Here is a 12170-nt window from a genome sequence, read left to right as displayed (position 1 = left end):
TTCTGTGGGATGCAGCAAAAGCCATGCTTAGAGGAACATTTATAGTTTTAAGTGCATATTAGAAAACAAGATATGCTTTAAACAAATAAACTTAGTTTTTGCCACAAAAAGCTAGAAAAAACCCAGCAAATTAAATATAAAGAGAGTAGGATGAAGAAATACAAACCTAAAATCAATCACATAGAAAACAGATTAATATTAAAGAAAAATGAAAAAAGTGAAAAGTTAGTTCTTTGAAAACTTATAAAATCAATACAACCCTAGGTAAAATTCATCAAGAAAAAAAAAGAAAACTCAAGTTACTAGGTACGAAAAAGGGACATCAATCAACACAGAACTTACAGACATTAAAAGGCTAAAAAGGGAATAGAACATGCTAATAAATTCAACAATTAAAGGAAATAAATTCCTTGAAAAATATAACCTTTAAACACTGGCACAAGAAAAATAAAATCTGAATAGTTCTTTCTCTGTTAAGGAAATTAACATCATAACTTAAAAGAAAACTAAAAATAACAAAAACCTTCCAACAAAGAAAACTCTAGGCCTAGAGGCTTTGCTGGTGAATGAACCAGACTTTTGAAGAAGAAATAATAGCAGTTTTATACAAACTCTTTAAGAGAATAAAGGAAGAGGAAACACTTCCTAACTTGTTTCACAACCCTGACACTAAAACCTGGCAAGAACATTACAAGAGTCTTACCCACTTTCATAGTAAAAAAACACACAAAAAAATAAATAAAAATAAAAAGAAATAAATAAATGAAAAAAAGAACATTACAAGAAAAGTATACACACCAATACTCCTAATGAATACAGATGCAAAAAATCTTAAAGATTATATTTAAAATATTACTAATCCCATTTCATCTAAACCCACAAAATGCCTATAAATAAATTTAACAAAAATATGCAAGACGTTCTATATTGAAAATGACAAAAATTTGCTGAGAAAAATGTTAAAAGATTCATATAAATGGATATGTGGCACTCGTGCATGCATGTTAGAGAAAGAAGTTAATTACTAACTCTGACACTGGAGGCTATGTTAATGTACCCAAATATTAATAATAATCCTTGACTTTTCAGATGTTAGCTTTATTCTGGAAGCCCAGAATAAAGACACTTTCTAACACATCAACAGGAAGAGGCAGGAGAGGAAAAGACAATACACAAATTATTCAATCTACAGCTTGAATCTAAGCATGGTTCTTTTTTCTCAATATACCATCTTATAATTGTATTTATTCAATATTGTTCTGAAAATAAAAAAAAAACACAAACTATATAAATTAAGAATTAATATGAATAGGCTTCCTATCTTCTAAGATGCTAGTAGTCACTCTATTAGGTAGATAACCCACCACTATGATGGCATAATTTTATTTAATTTGCAAGTATTAAAAAAAAAACTACCAAAACATCAGAAGTAGGTTTGGGAATGATCTCTCAAGAGCACCACCTGTTTATAGATAGACTTGCTGATCAGGTATGCTTTTCCAAAGAACTGAGAAAGGCACCATAAAGTGCATCAATAACTTAAAAATATTTTGCCCCAATAATAGGTTTGTCCCTTTCTCATAAAGGATCAATGAGACATTTAACTTTAAAAACACAATTATAATCTAGTACTCTATGTCTTTGTAAATTTAATTTGTAGATACGTTTGCCTTAAAAATGAGTTAACTAAAACTATTTCCTATAAAAATTGATATGGCTGGTTATAGGTGTAGAACAAGTACAATCAGGCCCTTTAAGGTTCAGGGGGGTAGCACATTTTTTTTTTAAAGGTACAGATAGTAAATATTTTAGGCTATAAAGGCCATACATTCTTTGTTGCAACTACTCAACTCTGCCATCACTGTGTGCTCCAAAGCAGGCAGACAAAGCAAATGAAATCAATGGGTAAATAATAGCTGTGTTCCAACATATTGTTTATAAAAACAGGAGGCTTTGCCTGTGGGCTACAGTTTGCTGACCCCTGTATTGGAGTAGTATCTTGGCTTTTTTCCATGCTTCAGAGATCCTGTCCATTCTCTGAAGCTATCAGAATTATTTATCAAAGATAAGGATTTCAGCCTTGATTTAATCATAAAAGGCTTTGGGAGTGGTAACATTAGGGGGTATAACATTCTGGCTACTTCACAAGATTGAAAATCCTGTGTCAACTTTAAAGCAGTACATGGTATACTGTATTATTAATAATTCCTTACTTATTATAGCATAGAAATCTGAATGGATATACACTATGAAAAAAATATCAAACCTCACTAATTAAACTTCCATAATGTGCCTCCCTTTAAAATTATTTCTCTTATCTTCCCATTACATATGTAATCTACTAGCTCAAGCTTTGGGTTTACCTGGTAGAAAAGATTGCTTCCTAAGGCTTAGTATCAATTAACTAAAGACGGTTTTGTTTTTATTTCTATTACTCAAATTATTCTATATATTTTATATATTATAAAATGGAACACAGTAGCCCTTTAATCCTTTATTTAAAGGACATATTGTGATATGGAAATAATTTGAAAGGATAGAGCTGAAGTTACACTTCATACCTCCCTTCCCAACCCCCACCCTACTCCAACCCCAGACCAATATGTTCACTCTCAGAGTGAAAGGGAAGAAACAAAGAACAAACAATAAATACAAAAGACAGGTAGTTCCCCATATATTAAAGACAGATCCCATGTGAATCTTCCTCCTTCCTATTGCTGCTCCCAGGCAGCTGTGAAGTAGAAGAACTCAATATGGCTCCCAGGGGATAGAGATACACTGGTCCCAACTGAAAAGCAGGGAAAGAAATCTTTGTTTTTTCATAGTCACTACTAGTATAATTGCACGTTGATTATTCCCAAGGTATAATTTCATAAATATCTAGAGCCAGCCTGATTTAAAATTATCATTAACTTTATTAAGAAATTCAAATATAGAAAGTCATTTTGGTAATAATTTGGTTTGACCGTAGATAAGTGGGAAATCTTTTATGTGAAAACGGCTACTCTGTGCCTGGGTTGAAAGGTGAGTCAAAGGCTGCAAGTAAGAAGAAAAAACAGTCCTTCCTAAACTGGATTACAAAGTAAGAATGCCTTATGAAAATAATACTGTCCACTCATCACTGGACTGGGGTAAATAAGTGATGATTTGTTTTTGACGAAAATTTTATCAACTCAGTGTGACACATCCCACATGAACAGAAGATACTGATATGTCATGCGATTCATTTTTTAAAAATAATGACTAAATAAAATGAATAAATGTTGTTTTTTTGATGGAACAAATTTAAAACCTATAAAAGAGGGTCCTTGGTGGTTAAAAGGTTATCAGACTGATATTGATATTTTATCTAGTATAGAATGGAGAAAAATGAGTAAAACATAGGAGAAAAGAGCCAGATGACTATTTCTAAACATTTCTGAGTCATTCCTTTGGTATGAAGGTTTTAAAAAAAAATTACTTACTGTGTCAAAGTACTTTCAAATTCAAACAGAATCTCTCAGCAGCCATTTATAATGGGTATACCTTTCATCTGACTATCAAAATCAAAATTTTAAAAGCAGATTCATGCCATTCAAAGAAGACCAACTAAAAACTTACTATTAATAATGCCATATAATCTGAGGGTAAAATTTAGGTGCTCACTCCCCCTTACACTAAGCTGAGTAAGTGTGACAACTGTCAGTTCCATCTTAATGGAGGCTTTTACTGGAAGCCTTAAAACCGTAGTCTTCCTTTTCCAATGCTGGGAGGCAGTTCTGAAGTAGAATAAACCTTTATGATTTCCAGGGGATAAACATATACAGAATGGTAGCAAGTTACTATCTAAAATATCTAAAAGCAGGGAAATAAATTATTTATTTATTTTAGAGACAGAGTGTCATTTTGTCACCCTGGCTAGATAGAGTGCAATGGCATCACTGTAGCTCACTGCAAACTTAAACTCCTGCACTCAAGCGATTCTCCCACCTCAGCCTCCTAGAGTGCTAGGGTTACAGCCATGGGCCACTGCGCTTGGCTTCTTAATATCATAATCTACAATTATTGAACTGAGATGAAGATAAATAATAATATAACTTCCTTGTACCTTGGTTTCTAAGAACTTCCTAGATCATGATATTTTCACTGGAATATGCCAAATTGAACGGTAAGTCATTAAAGTTAAAAGATGGAAAGTATCTAACAAGAATCCTGAATTGCTCTATAGTTTAAAAAATACCTAAAAATCGCAGATTGGTAAATGGATTGTTTTTAAGAGAACTAAAGCTCCAATTATCATAATAGCATAGTGAAATAAGCTAGTCCATAAATCTAACAAAAGGTACTAAAATTATAAACTGCCCTCCTTTCTTCTCAGCTTGCTACTAATAGTCTTTAGAAAGTCATTCAGCTTCAGTTTTCTAAGTCTTGATCTTCTATCTCCTCTTATTTTGAGTTAGAAAACTGAAGAACAAAAAGATTTGATCAAGCATTTTGAAGAAACCAGAAAGTGAAGTTAAATTCAGATGATATGAAATATAAAATTGAAAATACCACTTAAGGATATATTAATAAAATACCACTTTTGGTTGTCAGTGGTGGCAAATGGTTTTGCTTGTTTGTTTTCTAAGTACATACACTCACAACTACATGAAAAGAAACTGAAGCACTGGCACACATATATAAAATTTATCAAAGGGCACTATTATTACTGTCTACCCACCATGGGTTAAGGGAGATTTTTAGAGGTCAAGGAAAACCTTTTTTATTCAGTGTAGCACTTACAAAAAACAGAACTGCATAAATATCATGATTATTGCTCACTTAAAGGATAATCTAAGCAATGTAAGGTTACTTTTGCTTCTTCTCAACCCATCTACTTTCTGCACACAGAAAAGGAAGTGGAAAAGTTTTAGCCACAGAAAATGTCAGCTGCTTTCCTAGGGAGTTCAATAATAGCCCTGTATCACACAGTCCTAGCCTTTTCTTTAGAATATCACACAGAACCCTAAGGGGAATACTGCTGAGAGAGAGGAAAAGGGAAAGGGATGTATGTATGTATGTATATGTGTTTGAGAAAGAGAAAGGAAGAAGGAATTATATTCTTAGAAGACAGATATATTAACAACATGGTTCCTATACATCAGTGTTAACAATTATCCAGTTGATATATGTGCTATTTTCAACTGGGTAAAACATAAAACTAATAATCTAGAGTTGTATATTACCATAGATAAGAAACAGTTATAGATTTAAAGAGTAGGAAAATCATACTGTATGTGACCTTCACCAATATTGAACATATTTCTTAATCAGACAAACTAAAAATAGCAGGTTTATTTTAAAAGGTATAGAAATAACTTTAAAAAAAAACAGTTAAAATCTGAACAATTTAAAAGAAGAAAATTTGTTAAATAATCATTAGTATGAAAATATGCTTTAAAAGTTAAGAGATTTAGAATTTAAAACTTTGACAAGTGCTCAAATCAAAATATAATTCTTCTGTGAGTTTTCAGACATTGCAAGAAAAATCTGGAATAATTAATTACAGCATTGATCAGTAAAACCCAATTAGAAACAGTTATACCATAGCAAACAGAAATGAATTACCTCGTCTTCGCCCATAACTCCTTGCTGCATGTAAACAAAGGACAAATTGTAAAATGTCAGAGCTAAAAATAAGCCCACATATACAAATATTTGTGATATGAAATGCTATGTGGGCATCTGGAAATAAGCACTACTTTAAGACCTATAATAATGTCACCATGTAACATTTGCATGACGTTTTACCATTTACAAAGCATATATATGTGTGTGTCTGTGTTATCTCAACCATATGAACCATATGAAACTCTATGAAATTAACAGGAAATATACAATTTATTCTCATTTGTGTTAAAATTCACAAATACTGGTTTCATCTGATCATGATAGAAATATACGACATGTTACAGTTAAATAGTATCCCAAATAATTTTCATAATGAATGGAAACATCTTGAATTAAATTATTTTTCTACTTATTATAAAGAGTGATATGGCAAATATAATCCAATAAATAGCTATTCGGATCCAATCCACATTATACCAATCCCTGCAAAGAAGTAGTGCTGGAAGACACAGATGACTAAGAAGATACACCATTATTAAACTGATACTACAAAGCATGTATAGCTTAGAATGTAAGAAATCAATCCATGTTCAAATTTGCTTAGTTACAGAAATGATTAATAACAGCTTATAATGCTGTTTATATTTCAGAAACATTCTATAACAGCTATCCACTAAGTGTTTATGTGTCTGCCTCTAAAATACAAGGGATTCAGATACAAATTACTATTAAGATCATCATAGGATTATAGTACATATATTAAATACTGTGAAAGTATAAAGCAGAAAGGCATATTTCAATCGATGTTACTTACATTTACATAATTCCTATAAAAAAAACCTGCAATTTTTTTTCATAAACTACCAATTTGATAAAACCCACAAATTGTTTTTAAATTACACCTCCCCACAAATCTGAGTACACAATAAGTAATTTTATCCTGGAATTAAAAGATGAAGTCCAGGCAGTAAACAAACAAACAAACAAATAAAAATGACTATTAAAATTAAGATCTTATTTCATGTTCATAAATTTTTTAAGTTTGGGAAAAATTCAATATATAATAAATCTCAAATCAGAATATGTATTAAAAATTGTCAGAAATGCAGTCTTCCCAAGAGTATGAAATTTAAAGATCACATTATTAAATATATTCTCTTATAAAAGTTTTACAAAATATATATACTAAGGCTTTTAACATAAGGAAGTGTGCCTACAAGGTGAGAATATAACATTAGTTCCTCTATAATAAAAAGTGGGAAAAACTAACTTGTCAACTGCTAGTCATTTATACCTCTAAGAAATAAGTCAATAAATATAGGCTTATCACAGATTTTTATATAAAGCTAATGTCATTTGCATTTCTGCCATTCTAGTGTCTTTATTTAGCTATATAATCTACCCTACATTTAACCTGTCCTTGAGCTCCAACTGCCTTAAGGCCTGGCAGATTTATTTCATCGCTTACCTGACCTATATATTAGTTTAGGGTGAGGGTAGGAGTAGAAGTAGCATTTAGAATTATGTTGTCTAGGTCTTCTAAGACTTATAAAGGCCTTAAAGATTTTCAAAGTGATGGGAGATCAACTGTGAAAAATCAGACTAATGAAAACAAATTTTAACAGAGCTATCAAGAATAGGTTACAGAAGAGTAAATTCTCTTTAGTCTTAATGGTTATATTAATCCTAGAAATGGTCAATAGGCCCCAAAACACTTCACAGCATGAATCAGGAACTGGGCTTCCTGCTTATCCCTATGAATAGCCTAATCATATTAATCCAGTATAAGGTTGTTTTGGGGAATTTCATTCATGGGTGTAGAGGGTCAAAGATTTATCAAGCAAAAAAACTATATTATCAAGTTTAAAGTCAAATGATGAATTATGATAAAGTCATTATGTGGCAAATAACTCTTAACTTATTGAGAAAATCAATGACATCATAACCAGTTTATGTTGTTAGCTGAGGTTATAATACTAAAATGGAGAAAATATGTATAAATTTCATTGCATCTAAAGTTTCATCTCATTCCTAGGCTTGAACATAATTATTTAGAAAAGTTCTCCAACTATCTCATACCTGAGGAATTTCAGAATCCTGTAAAGAGTTATTCCACTTATTTTTTGGACAACTTTCAGATTCCACGTCTCTAGATTACCAAAAATAGAACTGACTGCAGATGAAGCTAAACCATGTGAAACATTTCCTATTCCCCATCATGGAAATAACCAATCTGCTACCATTACACAAAATAATGGTTTGTGTACTCACTTTCCTAACAACGTTCCTATGTGAATTTCTGGAGTATGTTCCACTATAACTCTGGGTAAGAATTATCAGAAACCCCCAGTAAGAAAAAAAATATCATTACCTATTACATTTTAAATAAGACTTCTTTAAACAATATGCCCCTCCAAACTTACTTAGAATATGATTTAGAAAAAAAAGATGGGGAAAAATCTGTTGTACAAAAATTATAATTATAACATTAAATTTCAAGGAGATCTATTTTATAAAGCATTACAAAAACATTTATACAAAATGAGGAATGGGCTACTTGACATATATGTTCATACCTATGTATATATGTACATATATGTAAAAAATATATTATTGATGTACGTTTATTTATTTATTTTAAGATAATAAGAGGGCTCTGGAAAAAGCCTGAAGACCTCTCCTATACAAATGACTTTATAATTTGGTCCTAGCTTCCAAGTAATCTTAGGTTGGGACCCATAGCTACCAAAGGAAACAGGATGATCCTTACCTTCTGAGAAGGGGCTTTGTGTGTATTGTGTGTATTGCTGGCTCACAGCAACAGTTGTGGTAGCTCAATTACTGCAGCTGGAGGGAGGGAAAGGCAAACCTACCAAATCAGCTGGAAATAAATGCAGGCTAAAGTTCTCCTGGTGAGAAAACTAAAGGAATTTTTATTTCTTCAACTTGAAAAAGTCAAAACTAAGGAGAGAAATATACCCTCCGAATCATAATCCTTTTCAAGACTCAAAAGTAATCAGTTATCTACTCGTTCTGCCAACATACAAAAAAACTGATGGCTAGCAAGTGTCCTATTTTCATATTTAATATAGTGAATTTGGAGGATCTGCCTTCAGAAATGAAATTTTGTTACTGAGTAAATTTTCTTAATTAAAAATACACATAACTTTTTTTTCCTAAGGAGTACAGCAAGCTCTTGTTCACACACATGGCCATATATATGGGTGGGTAATCACAGCAAATTTAAATTTCCAACTGGCTTGCTAATACAATTCCTGACCCCTCTAGCTGCTTCCCCCCCCCCCCACTTATTTCTGTTCTATTTGTTCCCCTTTTGAAAAACCATTTGTACTAATAAAAATGTAAGCTGTTTTCCTTGGGAAAGTACAGTGCAATTCAAATATAAACACTTGAGTAATGTATTACTCTACTTTTTCCTTACTACAAGGGGAAACAGAAGGATTTTTTTTGTTTTTTTCTACTACTACTAATAAAAAGTGTAATAAGATTTAAACACTTAGAAATACAAACATTCAAGTTGTCATTCTAACTTCAGACAGTACTTACTTAGCCTTTGGTTTTCAGACAATCTACATATCCCTATATAATGTGACACTCCCTAAAGTGCTTATGGATGCTAAGTATGGACTCTTTTACAATATTTTAATTATTCAAGAGTGGCAGTCTACAACTGTCAATTTAACTTAATTTGAGGAACACAGTGTGTTCAGGAGTAGGAGACTGATTGCAGTTATATTTATATGGCACTTTTAAATTGTTTTAAAAATATTTTTACCTATTTTTAACTATATAACAACTTCATGAGATAAAAAGATGTGGTATTATACTGCTTTTTTAATATACCTGAGTTAACAGAGATTCAGAGTTAAGGATATGCCAGAAGCACTTCATAATTTTACTCATTTGACCAACTTCCTAACTTTTAATCCCATTCCTGTTTATCCCTTACTTACAAGGAATATTTAAAAGTTTAATCATAATTGCTAATTAACTATTAAGGTAGAATCATAAAAACTTTACAAGGTTTGCCATATCTGCCTAACAACTGTATTATTATTTACATATTATTTGTTATCAAAGGGACTCAAAATTAGCATCATTATAACATCACAGATATCTGTTAGTTCTATATTTCTAAGGAATGTTCTTTAATTGTAATACTTATGCATTTATTTTAATGTGTATCTGTGTACAACAAAAGTTATTTTGGGTATCCCAAGGAGCCATGGCACCACATTTTAGAAAATACTGTCTCAAGATAGTTATTTTACCTTATTGACCCAAATTTGTCCCAACATAGCTTCTACCAAATGGTTCTAGTTTGGCTTTCTGCAATAACATAAAATGAACTTTCTTTGGTAACTACATACAATATCTTTCAAATAGTTGAAAGTACCAGTTAAGTTTTCTCTTAATTTTATATTCTCCAAAGAAAACATATCTAACATCTTCATCTATCACAGGACATGATTTTTACTCTTTTCAAAGTCATTTTTGTCACTTTTCATCCTTAACCCACCAGACAGCTAACATTTACTTTGAGAAGCAGTTCTGAATACTTTAAAGGCATGAATTCACTCACTCCTCACTCACAACAGCCCCCCCAGGCAGGTGGTATGTTATCCCTGTTTTAGACATGGAGAAACTGAGTCAAAGTAAAGTTGGGTAAACTGTTCAAGGTTACACAGATACAAAAAGCAAACTTGGGTTTAAAACACCCAGATAATCTGGCTACAGTCTGTGGTACCAACCACTATGAACTACAGCTAAACCACTACAAAAACAGACTGATGTAAAATTTATTAGTAAATACTGGTTTTTAAAGCCAACAGTATTAGCTATGCTCATTGGTTAAGTAACGTGGCTTACTTAACCAATTGCCTAATAGTGAGTTAAATCTGTAATATATTTAAAAAAAACTTTAATAATTCAGGAAGGTAGTCTATGTACTATAACACAATTTCTTTAATCAGTCAATAATATTTAATAAATACTTAGTATAGGCAGAGCCTTATACTAACATCCCTTAATCCCACATTTCCTAGGGAGACAACATGCTAAGAATATAGTTGAATTATATATAGTTAAAAAATAACTGAAGAAAAATTTTCCCTTATGTTTCCCTAGGCAAAGAAGGGCATAGAACTGCCCTTCTTTGCCTAGTTCTCTCTTCAATAACCTTAAAGTTTACTAAAATTATTTAAATTCTTAATATTTCCTTATCCTACAAATATACTCAATTATATAATTTTTGCTTTGCCTTTTAATCAATGATCACAAATAAGTAAAATAAATTTTCTCCCTTTGGATCAAAGTGTGTCTTTTCCTGGCCAAAACACATTTTTGTGACCTAGTTTCATTATCTTTTTTTCTCCCCTAGTCCCTTGCCAGAAAAAGTTAAGAATTTCCAGTTGGCTTCCTGTACTGAGTATGAATTGTAGCTCCAAATGGCAGACTGCTGAGAGTGCTCACATAATAATTTTTTTATTTGTCCACAGATGCAATTCTTGCCTGAAATGTGATGAAACACTTTTCAACCTAACATCTATATTATTTATAAGGGCTTTTGACAACTGACAAAATCAATCAATAATGTTTAGTGTAACCAAAAATATTAAGTTGCAAAAACAGTTTGACTACTAAACTCTTTGCTTCCACATAACTGAAATATTTTATTGTGAATACATATCCTTCTGGATCATCCTTGTTTACTATCCACTCAGCGATTTAGAAACATCTGTGAAGAATCTAACAAATTATCTCATGGAGTACTTTCTTTCAAATGGACTTTAACAGAATATGTGAAATAAATGTAAACTCAAGTTTTTCAACAGAAACATTTTTCTGCTTTTCCAGAAGTTAAAACATAAATGAGAGTGATCTTTATTTATCACACAGAATATTAAAACAAAAATAAAAATATTTAAGGAAGTTGGATCAACACATAAATAATTTATTGTTACCTAAATCTATCATCATTTTATAAATCAACCCAAGGGAATACCAAAAATTATAAGCTATTTTCAGTTCTGTAAATGCAATTTCATCAGTATCATTTTTTGGTCATAGATTTAGAGTCCGAGACCAACTACTCAAATAATATGGTTTTTATATTACACAATAGAAAACAAAGTTGAATGAAGATGTCCTTAAATGAAATTTCTAGTACCTTTCCAGTTAAAGTGCATGTAAATATCATAGTTTGCTAAGTTCACAAATGTAGCCTACTGAACCACCGTGAGGTCTGGCCTAGACATGGCTTCCACCTTGACAATTCTGCCTCTAACCATCCTGAAAGATCCTCACTTAAGTAATTCAGTCCTTAGACTAGGCTGGCCTGTTGTGGACAACTCAATATGGTGAAATGTTGAATGAACCAATCAATCCCCTCACTCTATTTAATATTAGTTTCACATGGTCTAGCTTTACATTGACCTTATTTTTAGGGTTTGTTCCCCAACTTCATTGCTATCTTATTTCAACAAAGCTCTAGGTGAAATAGAAGAGCCAAGCCATTCTAATGATATTATGATTTGTAAAGTAAATACTATTTCTAT

General features: G+C 31.6%; 1 protein-coding gene across 10 annotated transcripts in view; it reads right to left on the bottom strand.

Moving 5' to 3' along the window:
- Positions 1–12170, bottom strand: part of CPEB2 (cytoplasmic polyadenylation element binding protein 2) — a 64363-nt gene that overhangs the window by 22387 nt on the left and 29806 nt on the right. For 6 of the 10 annotated variants that reach the window (XM_076001098.1, XM_076001096.1, XM_012737575.3 and 3 more), the window contains one exon: positions 5590–5613. The exons of the other annotated variants lie outside the window; for them this stretch is intronic. In XM_076001098.1, the coding sequence (XP_075857213.1) occupies positions 5590–5613 (24 nt within the window). The remainder of the gene's footprint in view (positions 1–5589; positions 5614–12170) is intronic. 10 annotated transcript variants of the gene reach the window in all.

Source organism: Microcebus murinus, chromosome 3 (genome assembly GCF_040939455.1).
Source record: "Microcebus murinus isolate Inina chromosome 3, M.murinus_Inina_mat1.0, whole genome shotgun sequence".
Taxonomy (NCBI): domain Eukaryota; kingdom Metazoa; phylum Chordata; class Mammalia; order Primates; family Cheirogaleidae; genus Microcebus; species Microcebus murinus.
The sequence above is the reverse complement of the archived record's forward strand: the minus strand, read 5'-3'. Positions and strand labels throughout refer to the sequence as shown.